At 33.5% G+C, this 17,352-nt stretch overlaps 2 protein-coding genes across 4 annotated transcripts in view; one reads left to right on the top strand and one right to left on the bottom strand.

Annotated features, from left to right (window-relative positions):
• Positions 1 to 207: 207 nt before the first annotated feature.
• On the bottom strand, positions 208 to 6,191 carry HSPC300 (haematopoietic stem/progenitor cell protein 300). Of its 2 annotated transcripts, none has more exons than XM_074137986.1 (3): positions 5,934 to 6,191; positions 3,565 to 3,647; positions 208 to 1,939 (listed from the first exon to the last, which is right to left on the bottom strand). In XM_074137986.1, exons 1-3 carry the CDS (start codon positions 6,052 to 6,054, stop codon positions 1,913 to 1,915), a joined length of 231 nt encoding a protein of 76 aa, XP_073994087.1. In that variant the 5' UTR covers positions 6,055 to 6,191; the 3' UTR covers positions 208 to 1,912. The 2 variants fall into 2 exon arrangements, with proteins under 2 accessions (XP_073994087.1, XP_073994086.1); XM_074137985.1 differs by having other exon boundaries at positions 1,371 to 1,939; positions 3,553 to 3,647.
• Positions 6,192 to 6,404: 213 nt separating this feature from the next.
• LOC141459203 (uncharacterized) overlaps positions 6,405 to 17,352 on the top strand; it is a 35,807-nt gene continuing 24,859 nt past the window's right edge. The window contains exons 1-9 of one of the 2 annotated variants that reach the window (XM_074137982.1): positions 6,405 to 6,723; positions 9,434 to 9,709; positions 10,593 to 10,800; positions 10,894 to 11,030; positions 11,179 to 11,433; positions 12,696 to 12,788; positions 13,827 to 13,898; positions 15,142 to 15,198; positions 16,708 to 16,812. In XM_074137982.1, the coding sequence (XP_073994083.1) occupies positions 9,443 to 9,709; positions 10,593 to 10,800; positions 10,894 to 11,030; positions 11,179 to 11,433; positions 12,696 to 12,788; positions 13,827 to 13,898; positions 15,142 to 15,198; positions 16,708 to 16,812 (1,194 nt within the window). In that variant the 5' untranslated portion in view covers positions 6,405 to 6,723; positions 9,434 to 9,442. The remainder of the gene's footprint in view (positions 6,724 to 9,433; positions 9,710 to 10,592; positions 10,801 to 10,893; positions 11,031 to 11,178; positions 11,434 to 12,695; positions 12,789 to 13,826; positions 13,899 to 15,141; positions 15,199 to 16,707; positions 16,813 to 17,352) is intronic. The other variant, XM_074137983.1, reaches the window with a different exon arrangement.

A 17,352-nucleotide genomic window follows, 5' to 3' on the forward strand; every position in this document is an offset into this window, starting at 1 on the left:
TAAAAACAGCACTGTAATGATGCCCGAGCCCCTGTATTCCCCAGACATGGGTACGTGTGATTTTTTTTTTGTAATTCCAAAAATAAAGAGAACCTTAAAGGGCCTTAGATTTGCAAGCATATATGATATTAAAATCGCATCGCTGAGAAAGCGAAAAGCTATCCCAAAGAATGAATTCTAGAAGTTTTTCGGGAATTGGAAAAAGCGCTGGTGTAAGTGTGCAATATCTGAGGACTATTTTGAAGGGGATAACATTGTTGTGGATGAATAAATAAAATTCTTTCCAAAATTCCAGTTATTTTTGAACACATCTCGTTTTATGAATTAAGTAGCCACAATAAGGGTCTGTCACTCCTAATAAATTATATTTTATGCAGTAAATCACTTAAATGATACTGTTATAATATTTCCAAAAGTACAATGAATTTTTATGTTTAAATATCTTTTCTGAGGATTCATGAAAACGTTGTTCAAAGGTAGAAGTTGAAGTACTTAGAGCGCCCGAATAGTAATAAGATAATCAGATTAAAAACAGGGTTAAAAAAAAAAATTCAAATAAAAAACAAGCTTTTTTGAACGTTTCTGGCTGAAATTGCGACCTAAGTATTAATGAAGTGTTGGATACTAGCTGATTAGTGAACCTTTTGTCGCTTAATTAATCCTTATATATACTGCAAACCCTTGTTAAAGAGATTTAAGAAAGTAGTAAGGTAGTTTGATAAGAGAACATAGTACATTTTTCTTAAACCTATACCCTTCGAGACAATCATGTAGCCAACCTTTTAATAGATTTCTTTACACCCAGAAGTAATTATCTCCTACTTTTAATCTTCAGAATCTTCCCGAAAGTGGGATATATTTCCTACTTCTTTAACAATCAATCTTTAACAAAAAAAAAAAAAAAATCCGTGAGCTTGGCAAGAAACGCTAGATGGTAAGTTGAATAAAGTAATTCTTTTGATGTACTTAAGTATAGATGTATTGCTCTGACTAATTGCATTCTTAAGCTCTACACTCAGATCATTGGTTCAAAAGTTCTCTCAAAATGTACCTTTGGATGCTCTGCAATGTAAATTCAATATCTTATTCAGTTATAACGGCTTACAAATGGTTTTACTTTGAATGTAGTGTTTTTTCATTCGCGCGCTTTCGTCACAGTATGCTATTCCTTGCTATGAAGCAAATAGAGAGGATGAGCAAAATGATTATGACCGATTATTTAAGATTATTCATTTTGATTTTGATAGATTATCAACTTTTTTGGGGAAATTTTCTTTACAAGAAATGAACCCTATACTTCAATGTGTATATTTATTTTTCAACCTTCAAGAATGCTCCTACATAATGAATATTTCATAAGATGAATAATGAAATTAACTATTATTTTCAAATGAATTGTTAGTAGAAAAATGTGTGAAACTCATAAATCACTAAAAATAGTCAACATAATTATTTTGGCGAATACAATTACATACTTTTGTGTCAGTGAATCAAAACTAAGTTCACAAAATCTGATTCAATCTTTAAAGAATCCAACTCAGACAATGTCTCGAAAACTGAGTCAGTAGAGTAATTAGTTAGTTAACCAAACTGCTCTAAAGTAAAGCAGATGGTAACACATTTTATGCCGAAGAATTAATGTTACATTCACATTCAAATATGAAGAAAAATTACCGCAGATTTTTGTTTAGTGAATGCTCAGACCTGGATATCCTGAACTAAAGTTACTTTAAACAAAACAAACTTTTAAAATATAGAAGCAGTTTTATCAATTAAAAAAATGGTTAGAAATTTGGTTTCTTCCCAGTTAGATCTTGAATATTTCCAACTTTGATAATCGCAGGTACTTACTTTTAATTATTTGGATTCTGTAAGAATCTTGAGAGACTGGTCGGTGAACAACAGCCATAGTTCAAGTCAGTGTTTCTCCTTTGGTTACCTGCGCACAGAATCGACTTTCTTAAGGCAATAATCTGGACATATTTCCAAGGCTGAGTCATCAGGTTTCAACTAAACAGTTTTAAACACTAAAGGCGCAAATTTAATCTGAATTACAGTGCTTAAAAGTTAAACTCAGAATAAGCTGGTGAAGGCCCTAGATTAGGTTTAGAAGTCCACGTGTAAGGAACACAAACTGAAAAACTAAGGCTAGGCCCAAAAACTCGGGCCCCGTATCTGAATCTCCAACATGCATAAGAATAATAAACTGATAAGACTGTTCCGAGAACTAAGGAAGTAACTAATCGTTGAGATGGTGGTATAATAACAAAAGTATCTGATAAAGGAAGGGAATAAAACGACATATGTACAAAATATGGCGTGCCACAGCAACATTGAACGCGTTTTACCCACATTTTAGCGATTCAACTGTTATGTTTCTCTTTTTTATACTAACACAATTTGACATCATTTCTGTTTTTTTTTCAGTGTAATAATTACTGTGTTCAAGGAAACTGCTATCACTTTTATTTGAAAAGTTAACCGAGAAAACTGCTTTTCAAGGCGTTCTCGGGGAATCATCATGTAAAGCTTTCCTCTAAAGTATTTCTTTACAATAATTTACAACTTCATGCTTAAGCCGGCTTTCACTTTCTGCATAATGGCAAAGAAAATAAAAAACTGCTGGAATTCTTCTTCTAAAGAAAACTGATTAACCAATATTGCTTTGTATGGTAATGTTACAGATAAAGTGATATATACGCATGTGTACAATTATCTTTGCAACTTTAAAGACAATTTATACTCACCCAGGACAATTGAAGAATGCTACATTTTCATAATAGAAGAACCACCGAAGGATTCCGTATTTTTTCTGACTAGTAGTGAACTACGTAGTTAGGTAGTTATAAGGGTAAACTACGTAGTGAAAATTAAAGGAGTTTTGGTCTGTAAGGCACCGCTGAAAAGGTTCTTCCTTTGTAATTACTATTCATTATTTTGTCTAACATGCAGACATGTTCTAGAAAATTCCAAAAAAATTAAAAAACTTCACTATTAATTCAAATCAAGAGTTAACGATTTCCATAACTTGGAAATCTAGAGATGATTTTCATAATATTTGTTATCAAATGAAAGCTAAAGTTCGAAAACATAAAAATCTCCGAAAAACTATTTGCCGGAAAAACTTATCAAACAAAAGTGGCAGGAGTTTGCTGCTTGATGTCACTATTGTACTGGAAAAAGATACAGAAAACGTGCCACGATGTATTAGTGCTTGCAAAACAAATCTTTCAGTTAGATCAGAATAAATACTATAAAAAGGGTACATGTGTTTACCAAAGTACGTCATGTAGGATATGGGCATGTCATTTTCAGGCCTTACATGTGGACGAGGTTTGGTTGAGCTACTATTGTCAACCGACAATAGTCAATTTTTTCTTCTAAAAAGTACTCAAGGCTAGACTGGTGAAGGCCTCGTATAAATACGTTACAGGTGCCAGTTAGATTTACGTACACTTGTAAACCTTAATACTTGGGTCCAACTATGAGTACCACAAAGGCTGTATGCGACACACATGACAAGCAACTCTGATAGAAAAACTGAATATTTACTTCAAGGCTTACCCTAGCTTCCAGATATTCAATTCGTCTTTCCAGCGTTGTCAACTTTTCATTCAGCACTGCCAACCTTGATCTACAAGACATATCTAAAAATAAAAGAAAATTTCTGTTACTTCAAATTGTATTTAAAGAATTAGGGTATCCAAGTAGTTTACAAACCCAAGGTAGAGCTTTGTAAAATATGAAGAAAGAAATCTGTAATAAAATGAAAAAAGCATCGAAAAGTTATACCTATTATTTTGACGTACTTCTCGACGTCCAATAAAAGAAAGAATGGAACTGATAAATGTAACACGAATAGTACATGAGGGAGGGAGATATGTGACGAACAGGTTCCTCCAGGAAAAAAGAAATCGTACAGGCAATAAAGAACACAAGTCTCTTGAGTTGACAGGACCAGCAAAAATCCTTTAATGTTGTGGAAACAGCTAGAGAATGAAGTATAATTAATAAAATAAATAAATACATGCTTCAAGATGGAAAGTTGCAGCAAGTGTGTAATATAGTAACAATCCGGTGTGAACACACATATTACTATTCTCAAAGTTATAAGCACCAAATTTTCTTCAAACTTAAAGAAATCTAAATAAACTGAAAATGTAAAGAAACAGTAAAATGGTACTTTCGGATGATCGACATTGACGAAAACCGTATTGCAACATCCTCTAGTGGGACTAAGAGAAATACCAAATTTCAACTTTCTGCAATTTTGAGTAACGGTGGATACATAACCACATACTCACCCACACCAATTGAAGAAAGCTACATTTTCATAATCGAAGAACCACCGAAGAATTACAGTATTTTTTCTGACTAGTAGTGTAAGAGAAAGTAAATAAGGGTAAACTACGTAGTGAAAATTAAAGGAGTTTTGGTCTGTAAGGCACCGCTGAAAAGGTTTCTTCCTTTGTAATTATTATTCATTATTTTTTGTGACTGATTCATTGTTAAAATAGGATGTAAAAATAACTGCCAATTTCAGTCATATTTTGTATTTTTTTGTATTATGCCGAACTTTCGACCTACGGACCAGGTCATCTTCAGGGCTAATTGACAATGTAATATTTTACATCATTAAAGGTTAGCGAGTGTTCTGTCTTGTCTGCTCATGGACTGAGCGTCAGTTCATCATACACGTTCATGTGGCTATATGACCGGTTTGTAACATTCTTCCTTACTAATCTTGGCATTCGTGTCTCCTATTATTATTTTCATAATTATAAATTTCGTGGCCAGGAACTTCAACAATCAGTCGGCCAGGTTCCTAAGTAGTGAAAAATAAAGGAGTTTTGGTCTGAAAGGCACCGCTGAAAAGGTTCTTCCCTTGGTCATCAACCTTCTGACAAACACTGCGATGAAAAATAGATTTCCAGAGAGGCAAACTTTAGAACAACTTAGCCAAGGAATTTGCACTAAAACAGAGAATTTTGACAAACATCCAAACAAACTTAAGAGGGATTAATTGTAACATTTCTCTCAGCCTACAGCTAATGCCAATGATGGTGTAATCTCATCAAAAACGATTCCAGCTTTATCAGGGTATTTAGAGAGAGCAAACTGCCTAGAATATAATACAACACTAGAATATAAATTTATCATTAAAGAAGATGAATTTAATCATCGAATGTCGTGACCTCAAAAGAATATTTCTTAATTGTTATTCGCAGACGATGCAGCTAAATAGCTGTAAATATATTTACCTAATCCTGGCGTGTAGACATTGTAACACGAAGTTTAACCAACAGGATCAGCAAATATTTTCCCAATCGGAAAATCAAAATTAATATAACCGGCTATTTCGTTCACCAAAAATTCAACATAAAGTTCGAATCAATAATCAGTTCATACACTGGTCTGCATGAGTAAAGTATTTGGTAAGCAGGATGAAGATGAAGTAAGATTGTAAAGAAGAAAAAAAAGAAGAAAGAAGAATTCGTTATCAGATAGAAGAGCTAAATATTAATGAAATTTATCTTTTTCGAGAAATGATGTATTTTCAAAATTTTCTATTCATCTATCTTAAACTAAGATACAATATAAATGCTAAATTTGACATAAATTTATAAATAATAAAATCGGGACCTCAGTCGACATACCCTGAAAAAAAAACATTTACTGAACTTTTATTTTCTTAGTAAAATTATTCCCACATTCTAATTATAATTTTAAAGCAAGATTGACTGGAGAGTAAAAATCTAACCAAGTTACAAAAACAGATTACTGAGGCGAGAATCAATGATATCAAATAAATCTGAGGGGGATAATAAGTTTTTACAAATTTTAAAGCCAAGAAATAGTAAAAACAGATGGTGGAAAGATGCCTTACAACATAAAATATACATTATTAACATTTAAATTTAAATTTGACGTACCGAATGAATTTAAAAAGTCTGTAATCTTCTTAATGCTTCCTGTAATCACTTCAATATATTCACGGTTAGCCCAGTCTTGTTGTATTTGTTTCTGGATTGCTTCTCTATGCACACCAGCCATTTATTCTTGTTTTATAATTGTGCACAAATATGGAAATTTAAAATTTTAATAAATATAAATAAATACATATGTATAATTTAAATATAATTATCTGGCACTCAATGTGACAAATAGGGAAACCTTATGGTAACCTTTATTAACTGGTCTGGTGTGCAGTGGCAGATTTGGTCGGTACCACAATTTAATTTAAAATTTTATTTTGTTAACTGAATTTAAGTAGTTATCAGATAAAAATTTATTGTCTATTAAAATTATAAAAATGTTTATTTTTTAAACATTAAAAAGCATTTAGTTAATAAGTAAGTAGTACTATATTAAATAAAGGCTACAATAGTGTTATCAGTTCGGCCATAGTTTAGAGTTTAGAGAAGCTGCAGGAATCATTCTCGTAGGTGGTTGCTCTGGTTGTCTTACGTGGCTAGATTTTTTTTCTTAAATGTCAAATTTGCTTTTATTTTGGAGTAGAATCTAGATAAAAACGTGATATTTATTTCAAATAATTAAAATATCAACTCGAAAAAGGTAATTTCTTCATTTGAACTCTAAAAAATAAAACAGTAGTTAATTAAGTTTTCAGTGTTCAAAGTCTTATATGTGATTTGTGAAGTAGCTGGTCTAATCTACAAGATTTATACGTAGTTAGAGGAGTAAATTATTATTATTATTTCCGTAAGTACTAAAGTTTTTTTCATGAAGTATTCTGTAATCAGCATTTTTTAATAGGTCTATAAATGATCCCGCCTTTTTTTTTTGAGAATGAAAAAGATAACAAAAAAAAAGTCATTTTTTAAATTTAGGTAACAAACTAGTCCCTTAACGATTGCTGAAATGAAGCTAGCTCAGTCGGGCAATAAACCGGCACGTTCATTTGTAATGAAAAAGTGAGGCAAATTGAACGAGACAAGACATTATCAGTGATTTGACTACTTGAAAATCCACTGAGTGATTTTTTTATCAATCGAATGCCTTCGTGTAAGGAATAGTAGATTTACTTTGATAGCAGTGGCCATTGGTTAATTAGTTACTTATCAACTTAGTTCGTAAGCAAAGTGGTAATTTTTTTTTTTTTTTAACTGCTAGGGAATTATCAAATATCAAAACATTCCTCGGAGTTATTCACATGACAAAACAGTAGATTTTTACTCTGTGAACAGCTTGACCGGGGATGTGCAGCTTTGGCTGAAAAATAACCAGTTTTGATGAACCGAATAGAAGGGATAAAGCATACACCAAATTTTTTTCTTCATCGAAGTAGAAAATTCAAGAAGAAAACTTATTTTCGTTAATTTGTTTTTTATCTGTATTAATGCTAAGATTTCGATCTACGAACTGGCCATTCAGGGCTTATACTTATGGGTTATTATAATTTGTTTTACAACACGAGTTAGCCTTAAAGTTTTGTGTATTTGTTCCTAAATGTTAAGATACGAGTGTTCGGTTTTCAAATTTTGAAAATACTTAAGGCAAACACTCATAATGTGAAACAAATTGCAATTGATCATGAATATAAGCAAATAATTGCACACGTTAATTATTTCTGCAGGCGCTGTGTATAGTGTGTAAGTGATGGGATGTCATTATTGTGTGTAGCTTGTGTTACTATGTGCAAGGTTGCCTAGATCTCTGACGAAATGGCTAATCCTTCGGGGTTCAAGGACGAATTTTTGCAACTTTAACCTGAATACAATAACCCACCGAAAGATGTGATAGCTATATTTTATATTAGCAATAATTTTTGTCCGATCTTTTCTTTTTATCCAGTCTAATAAAGGACATTTTGATCGCAAGGTTAGAGGAAGATTTATTCAAAACAGTGGTCCATATGGTGCTACAGGCAGGCAAGAAGTGGATTACGTGGAGAAAGAAGACTGGTTCTTTTGAAGCCATTGAATTATCTATCAACTTTTGCATGTCTTCGTGCGAAGTAATGTACTGATTGCTACGATCGGAGGAAAGAATTGTCCAAGAATTTGTTTCTGCTTAGATAATAATGCCCTAAATTCTTTTGCCTTCTCCTTGAGGTTGTTGCTAGAATATTTTAGGAAGTTTTCTTATTTCTAGGAAGTCTTTCGTCTGTGCACCAGATCATTACGGGTGTTTCGGGAAATGAGGTTGGCAAAATTAGTTCTCCAACCTACTAAGGCACAAGTCTGTTTAGCTTTTAAGACTGGACCTCTTTACAGTATTAAGATTTGTGAAGGAGCTCAGTAGGTTGTCGGCAGTCCTAAAATGCTAATGGACGGTCCGAACAGGAGCTGATAGAAAAATGATTTTTTGTCTTTCAAGACATTCTCAGACTCCTCCTTATTTGGAGGAGACATTTTTACTCAGTTGCACTATAGCGAGCCACCCGAAAAGAAATGAGATAGAGAGTGAAACACTCATTCATCTTAGGTCGGATTCTTTAGTTTTAGAGTATGAGAATATTTTATTCAAGAATTTTTGAATGAGCAGGTAAAGGTGGAAGAGCTTACAGCGTGATCTTACGTAAGATATTGTCCTGTTTGTCCCGGATAGCTTTGAATCATTGTTTGCGTCTGGATTTTTTCTTGATTTTTGACTTGACTTGTGTTTTCTTTGAGTCTTCGGCAACGAAAGGCTAAGTCCCTCTCTTCAGACCAATGGGTAAAGTACGCGTCTAGGACAGATAGGCAGATAAAGAAAATTTATCAACGGAAGTCAGTGAGTAGAATCGTACTTGAGAGATATAATGTTGAATTTTCAACTCAAATAACTGCTTACTTCACTATTTTTTCTTCTCTTTTATTTTATTTTAATTTTTTGTTTGGTGGGGCAAGGCTTGCACCTCATCCTGGTGCTGTAGTTGTTTTTGAATTCTAAAAAATTTGTATAGCCTGTTTGATGGAAAAATAATAAATTTATTAGTTAAGCAGCAATAATAGAAGTTAACAGAAAATGAAAAGCATAAAATCGTGTTAGTTAGTGTTAACAGATAACCCTCCTTATAATCATCTGACTAATTCATTCCTCAATTAAGGAATAACAGACAATAGATCAGTATTAACTGTACCTCATAAGACTGTTAGCCTTTGGGATGGGACCTAGGAGTACTCTCTGCAATAATAACTGATATAATATCTCCAACTATTCAAGTTATTAGTAATTAGTAATTAGTGACCGTAACTCCGTTAAAAATGAAGATACAGTATCGGGGGTGGAAAATTTGAAAACTAGACCAAAATAAACATATAGTTTACTTCGTACGTTTTTTCGAAATTCCGCTTTCCTAAAAAGTTATTAGCGATTGGTGCGTTTTAAATGGATCACCCTATATATACGATATTTTATACGAGTATATATCTATACTATATTGCTGATAAATTCACACTTGCTATCGTTGTGTAATTTTCTGTTTCAGCAACTAAGCATGGATGCGGTCACAGGAGCACTTTGTTTTGTAATTGCTAGTATTTGTTCATTTTCAATATATTTTATCTTGCGTCAACACAATGTAAAAGAAGATTCCTTTGATAAAGCGAAAGCCATCCGTCAGCAAACACTCATCCAGTCACGCCTAGAGAATACCAAAGCTCAGAACAAGAAGATTAAAAGATCAATTAAGAAAGTAAAGGAAAAGAAAGAGGTTATGGAGAGTGCGGATGTTGAACCTTTTCAGGAGCAGCTACGGAAAGAGGTAAATTCTTTGCTTTTTGTTGGATTATTTTTTCCTTGGTGCAAACCTGCGCTTCTCGTGAGGTTCCGATGTCAAGCCTGAACATCTTTTACTGGTCTCAAGCGTTTTCTGTAGCTCTTGCTAGACTAAAGACATAACTAAACCTGGCCATGCCAGGCTATTAAGAAACGTTCTCTCTTAGTTCACAACCAAGGTTTAAAGGTTGCACAACGAAACCTTCTTCATATTGCAGAATTTGAAGGAACCTGGAGATGCACAAAATTTGGCGTGCCGTGACCAAATTTAAAATTAATTTCATGCCTTTGTTAGCAAACTGTCTGTTTGGTCTTTGACAAATACTGAGGCATAATGACTTTTTTCAGGTTGATTTTTCAGAAAATAATAATAATTTTTATTTTGTGTGGAGGATGTGAGATGTTTAATGTACGCATATACTAGCTCTACAGTGTGGGTCTCCCCATTTGGGACTACCTACCAAAATACCCCTTTATCATCAGAAACACTGGCCTGGAACTGTTTTTCACATTACTTCAGGCCAGGTCCTCACTTATTGGCTTGCTCCACACTTCCCTGGGTCACTGAAGGCGTTCCAGGTCCCCTTTCTTTGCAAGGAATACGAGGTGAGAAAAACCTGTTACGTGGCTTCAGGTATTTTCCCTATTGAGCATCTTTTCGATGAGTGGGTCTGGGAAAAACTCTTCTATCTCCTGTTTTAATGGTCCACGTTGCGTGCATATGTGTCACATGAAAAAAAAGTGTGCCCTACGTTGTCCGATGTCCGAAAGCAGTATAGGCAGTAGTATACCGACTCCTTTTTGCCGAGTAATTTAAGTAAGGAAAAGTCGTGTGAATGTTCATGCACATTTTTTATTTTATCTGTTAGGAAAGTAAAAAAAGCCTCACCGCGAAGAACACTGACAACGAATCTTGTCTTGAACATGTGGAAGAAGTTGTAACAGAAGTTACACCGCATAGTGCTCCACCATCATCCGTGATGCTAGCTTCCGCACAGCATGCTGCATCGATTCCTCAAGCTGTCCCTAACAAAGTGGCCAAAAAGAAGCGTACACACATAACCTTAAATCAGATCAGTAAGTACGAATTTTTGCTATTATCTAATTAGTAATGCAGCTGCAGTTATTAATAGAAAAAAAATATTGAATATCTGCCTCTTTGATATTTAGGAAATGAGAAAGAAGCAGTAAGCGTCAGTTTGTTGATATCGCTCATTCAAGAAGCGGAAATCTCACGCTCAGAAATCCAGATGTTGATCGATGCTTTGCTGAATAAGCAACAGGAGCCAGTGTCTGAGTGGCTGAAGGTATGCTAAACGCTGCATTAGGTGAGACTAGAGTTGTGTGTGTGTAAGTACAGCTTGAAATCCAGAGTAGCTGTAATAAATTAACTGTGTCGGTCCCCTTGTGTTTTGTGATGTCTTTGTGGATGATAGTTTTTGTGTCTGAGTGCAGGGACGTCAAGACCCGATGGTGAAGGTTAAGAAACAGCTGGCCGATACGGAGCAGGCTCTTAACGATGAGAAGGATGTAAACGTTGGTCTGCAGTCAAAACTGAAGGGAATGCGCTCCGAGTTAGTGGCCGAACGTAGCCGGGCTCGCATGATCGATGAACAACTTACGAACTTAAACGCTGAACTCGCCAACCAAAACCATAAGTGGCGTAGCCTTGCCGATGAGAAGCAAACTTTGGCTAACCTTCTGCAACAAGTAAGCAGGATATTACCTGTAGTGGTTAAAAATAAAAAAAATTAAATAATTTTATATGTATTAAAACTGTACAGTGGGACTTTGACAGTATATACAGAATTATAACAGATCTTTGACTTAATAAGTGGGCTCTTGAAATCATCAATTTTGTATTAAATGGAGGATGATGTGTATCTTCTGACACTAGATAATTATCTATATAACTTAGATTATGGCCAGAAATTAATTTGTTTGATAATTTAAAAAGCCTATCAGAAGTTCTTATCTAAGAGAGTAGTTAGAATCCACATTATGAGAACACAATCAGTGAATTTCGAGAAGGTTGAAGTCGGCAAAAATTAAAATTTGATAATCTGTGTTGAATAAATATCATTTTTTTTCTAACTACAGTAAGTTTCTGTTGTACAAGTGGGATGAAAATGGGGACATTCAAATTACATTTTAAAGTTCTGTAATACTTAAGTCGCAAATATATGCTCACCCAAACTATCACAATAAACACGATTTGACTTAATAAGTGTAGAATAAACTACAAATCTTCTTCTTTATTGCAATTAAACTCCACCACCACGAGAGCGATTAACAGGTGCACAATCACAGACGGGGTACTTGTAAAGACCAAATTCAGCTGTAAAAATGTCTTGATTTAACCTGGATTCAAATAGGGTAGTTTTCAATAACTATTTTGTATATAAATACAAAGTAATCTAATCTTTATGCCGCGCATATTTGGGTATATGTGGGCAGATTATCTTAACTAGTTAGTGGTTAGAATTAACAATTTTAAGAAAAACGTGGAAATATGTTGTTTTTTTTTTACAAGAAGCGCATATGGTTCTTTTAGAGAAGTGGACTGAATTGCTATTCCCGCAGGAAATGGGAATTTTAACTTTTAATACTATCCCACCATTTTTCCACCAATTTCCATGTTCTTTTGTAAAAGTCATGTAGATGGTTTGTTTAAGAGAACTAGGTAAAATGGAAACCCCTGCACCACCATTGTTGGCACTATGAATTAAGGTAGCAGCCTGTTAAAGTAAGTTTATGTTCCATATCTTAGACCTCCTTTTATCTTTCCTACAAACGGGGAACCTGCAAACCCGCAGACGCTGAAGCTATCTTTCTTTTTAGCAACAGTTTCAACTTGTTCAATGTTTGTAACCAAGGCCTAGCAGTACGCCAGTGAAGAACAACTCCCCTATCTCACTCTTTCTCTTTTTGTGTAACAAGTTCATTAACAACAAATTTGCGAATGTTAACAGGTCCAACAACAGTTGAGCGAAGAACAGTTGAAAGTAAAGCAACGAGACGATCAGCTCGTACAACAGCGTCTGTCCGAGGAAACCAGTCATCAGGTTAACCCTTTGTTTAGTATTAATCTTACCCACGTGCCAAACTTGTCTTTTAAGATATTTCTTATAAGTTTCTTCATACTGAAGTTTATAAATGATAAAAACTCCAAATTTTTTGAAACATTGTTTCGCAATTTACTATACTATTTAGAAATTGGTGCAATGCTGATTTGGACCAGCCGAAATCAAGATATTTCTAATCAAATTTTTAAGTGTCTGTCCGTCAGAGTGGTCTGTCTTTAAAGTATTATTATTACAGAGTATTATTGCAGAGCTCCACATTGGGTCGTAGTAATTTTAATTGCGACAAGAAAATTTATCATTATCAGCAATGTATGCATTGTTATTAATTTAGACAGCCGCTCAGGCTGTCAAATTCCCATTTCAATTAAGTTTTTGAGCCCTTCTTGAGAGATATTAAATTAAGCTTTCCACACGGCTGTTGGGGAAGGCTTTTGAACCCTTCCCTAGAGACCTTGATCATACCTACAGTGTCATTGCAAATATTTTATCGCTAAAGTCATTATTGCCCAAGAAGCCGTTAAATGAGCAATACAGTGCCTTTTTTGAGGAGACAATCTTCAAAGTTTAGATAGCGTGCACTTTTGTCACGATGCCCAACAGAATGAACTTCACAATAATATTCACTTTACTGATACACAATGTTTTTAGATGTTCGCACAGTTCTGGCAATATCATGGTGGTTCCATCTATAAGACTGAGCCAGTTATTCTAAAATTGTTAACCTAACTTAAAATCGGGTACAGCATTAGACCCATAAGAAGTTCTTTCTAAGAAAGGACTCTGTAGTTACACTTATAATTAACCATCAGATATTTGTGTTGGATCCGCTATTTATACTCTTTATCTAATAAAAGATGACCAATTCACTTAAAATCACCTAAAGTCTATTTTTTTTTTTTTTTTTTTTTAATACATACCCATTGTATTTTTGGTTATATAAAACCCTTTCGATAATGGAGGTTGCTCAGAGATTTCTTGATGACTCAACATTTATTTTGAAATTTTGGCATTTTACAGGGTGTAATGGCTTTACAGTCACAAGTTGGTCAACTATCAGCAGAATTACAAGATAAAGTCAGGATTATTGAGGTCAGTAGAATTGAATCGCATCTTCAGTTCTGTAAATCAAGGTCCCAGTGCAGAGTAAGCTCACTTTTAAATTGAAGCCAGTTTGATGAATAAAATGGCTTGAGCTGGATTAAATATTTTTTATGGGATATAAGACTGAGTATAGTCTCATTTTTCCCAGAATAAATGAGAGAGAACATCTGTTGTTAAAAATTGAAGATGTTTGGACTCGCTGTAGTAAATCTATCAATTTGACCAATATTTATCCCCAATTAACATTTGGACTGCTAGTCTTTTATCCTCCAGTAGGGGTAATATTTGGGTAAGATTGCTTGAACTTCATATTGAATGTCTTCCAAAACTGTGTTAACAGACTTAAATGAGTGGATCAGAGCTACAGTAATAATTCTGATTATAAATTTGTTACATATCGAATGGAGAATATTGCTGCTAAATATGTTATTGGATTTATTGAGTAATAATACTGAATAATGGTCAGGAATATATCGATGGACCTAGGAGACTAAGTGACGATAAATTTTCTAAATCCCAATTTTTTGAAGAGAATAAGATTGATTTCTTATTGCGAAACTAAAATTTTCGTCTTTTTGTAGATGTTGCAGTTCCTTATGTGCAAAATGTGTAATTTTGTACTCTTAGAATCCCAGTATTATTTCATTTTAACTTAATTAATTAAGGATTGAATATCTGTCAACTAAAAATAGCAAACAATTATGTAGTAAGGTTGTTAATGACAGCCTCATACTTATAGCTTGTTATTAAATGGTTTGATACACCTAATATTGGAATGCTCTAACTATACCTGTATCCTGGTATAAATGCTTAAATCGACAAAATTACTTGCCACGAGAGTACAACCTAATTTGAAATGTTCCTAAAACAGTTTTTTTTTTTAAATTATAATTTATTGAATTATTGCCAGAAATGAAACGATTGTGAGTCGCAATAATTTTCAAAATTTTTCAATTCAGATTATTATTTTTTTATTTATCTTATAACTGTTGCTTTATAAAACTTTAGTTTTTAATTGCAACTTAATCCAGTTTAAAGATTCATTTTTATGTTGAAAGATCAAGTTGTTTGATTTATTAAAAAATTTCTAACCTTCATAAAAAAAAAAGCGAACTATTTTCGTAATGGTCATTATTTTAATTTTAAACTTCCATGCTAGTAGAAGTACGCACACTGCCTAATCTTTAATAATTAATAATACATCTGTGCCTTTCATTTCTTTATTTGACAGGAATTTCAAAACATGCAGAATGATTTGCAGCGAGCGTATAAGGAACTTCAGACAGAGGTAACCGAATTCCTGTATTCTTATTTCTCCAATTTTTTTCGGTACATAAAAAAAAGGCGCTTCATAACAAATAAAAGACTACCTTCTACCAATAATGTGAACTTTAGATAATTCATTACTTAATATAAGTTTAATTCACATCTAGTCAGTTTTACTTGAAATTTTTAGTGCGCTATTTTTTTTTTTTTTGTAACTTATTCGTTTAAATAACAAAAGCAGTTTGTGTCTAAAAATTTATTAAAAGTTCTCTTGAAGTTATTTCTATGCAACTGTCGAATATATGCTCTGGTATTTCATTATAAATTCTTGCTAAGTTGCATTAAGTGTAAGTCCTGTTTTTTTAAATTGTATAGAAGGTAAATGCATATAGCCTGTTTTGCTCCTTATACTATGAGAATATTGGCCCCCCCTTATTTCCTTATGTGTATTACTTTTTCTGTTTCAACTTAAATAAATAAAGCGATGGCATTGTCATAATATTTATTGAAATAGAGGTCTTCCACTATCATGAATATTTTTTTGCAGCATTATTTTAATCGCTTATTTTTTATTTTATTTATTTATTATTATGCAATTTGAATATATATATATAGATACATCTATTGTGGCTCCCAACAGCTCTATTTCGTAGACCATTTTTGACTGAAACAGTGCAAAATAGACATTGAGTCAGCTTATTATGTTACTGTTATTTATGGAATTTTCCTCGAGAGGCCCAGCCTTATTCTCCCAAACGAATCGTCTTGCCCTCCTTTTCTAATTTTCCTATTGTTGAATATTATATTTTTAGCGTTGGTATCCTTCAATGTCAGTTGGTTTTCCTCAAGCCATTCTTATAAACATGAAATATTTTGATGTGCAGAGATGAGGCATCATTTATGTCTCTCCCTTTGCCAATCAGTGTTGTGTCATCGGCTTATCAAATATTCTTTTCGGGAAGAACGATTCCCAAGTCAATAAAAATAAAAGTACTCCTAACACAGATCCTTGCGAGACACCCTAATATATCTTAATATACGTAGAAGCCTGATTACTTCAAACAACTTCTGCTTTCTGGAAATTAAATAATCTCTCGATGAACTAACATAGTTCCTTTGATCCCGTTGCACTCTATTTTTTGCAGCATCCTATTATGGGGCACAATGTGGAAGCCTTTACTTAAACTGCAAAAAGTGTTACTCAGTTTACTTTATTCTCAAAGGCCTTCATTATTTTCTCTACAAGTTTGCAGATTTGTCGCAACTGATCTTTAACCTGCCCAATAGCCAAACCGAAAGGTATTAATTAAATTATTGCTCTCTAAATATAACAACTGTTTAACTACAAACTTTTCTATTATTTTAGATAGTTTTATCAACAAGGGTACTAGCCTATAATTATTTAAATCATTCACATCTTCTTTTTTATATATAGGCACTAGTTAAGAATGTTTAATGTAATGAAAGATTTATAATAACATAGTCCTTGTTTGGAAGAAAGCATGTGTTAATCTGTCCAATTTTTTTCTAGATTAAGGCCAAAGAGAGAGCGCTTAGTGAAATAAACGGCGAGATGGAGCAGATTGTAGTCAAGAACAAACATTTGTATCAGCAGAACGACCAACTTTCAACCCAGGTAACTTAAGCAACTTAATGATATAAGTAGAAAAAAAAAGTTCATTTTTCCAAAGTCCCATTGTGATGTCCGTTATAAGCCACCATTCCGTCAACTGTTTTGTTCCGCCGCTCATACTATTCCTTAATTAAAACAAAAAATCAAAATTTTAAAATTCAGAGTTATTAAATATTCTCACACAATAAAATTATACCATGGACCTAAGAAAAGAAATAAATGGCATTCGAAAGGAGCTAATCTCGATACAGTGGGAGTATTTTCACTGAGAAGTCTTCTTCTTGTTACCTGTTGTGTAAACAACGTAGCGCCTAAATGCGCAAACTGATTTTCATGAATGAGAGGTCATTCGATTCGAAACTTCATGCAGATGTGCCTTTTGGGGGTCTCAACGCTATACATCAAATGGGAGGGGAGTTAGCCCTATGTATGTAAAGCCCCCTCCAAAATTATAATTACTAATAAATTTGTAAATCATTGTCCGATTTTGATGAAATTTGGCAGGATGAAAGGGTTAGAGCTCCCTAATGTAACATTTAAGTA

The sequence above is a fragment of the Rhodnius prolixus genome, unplaced genomic scaffold (assembly GCF_049639745.1).
Source record: "Rhodnius prolixus isolate KJV_2025 unplaced genomic scaffold, Rpr scaffold_11, whole genome shotgun sequence".
Lineage (NCBI taxonomy): Eukaryota > Metazoa > Arthropoda > Insecta > Hemiptera > Reduviidae > Rhodnius > Rhodnius prolixus.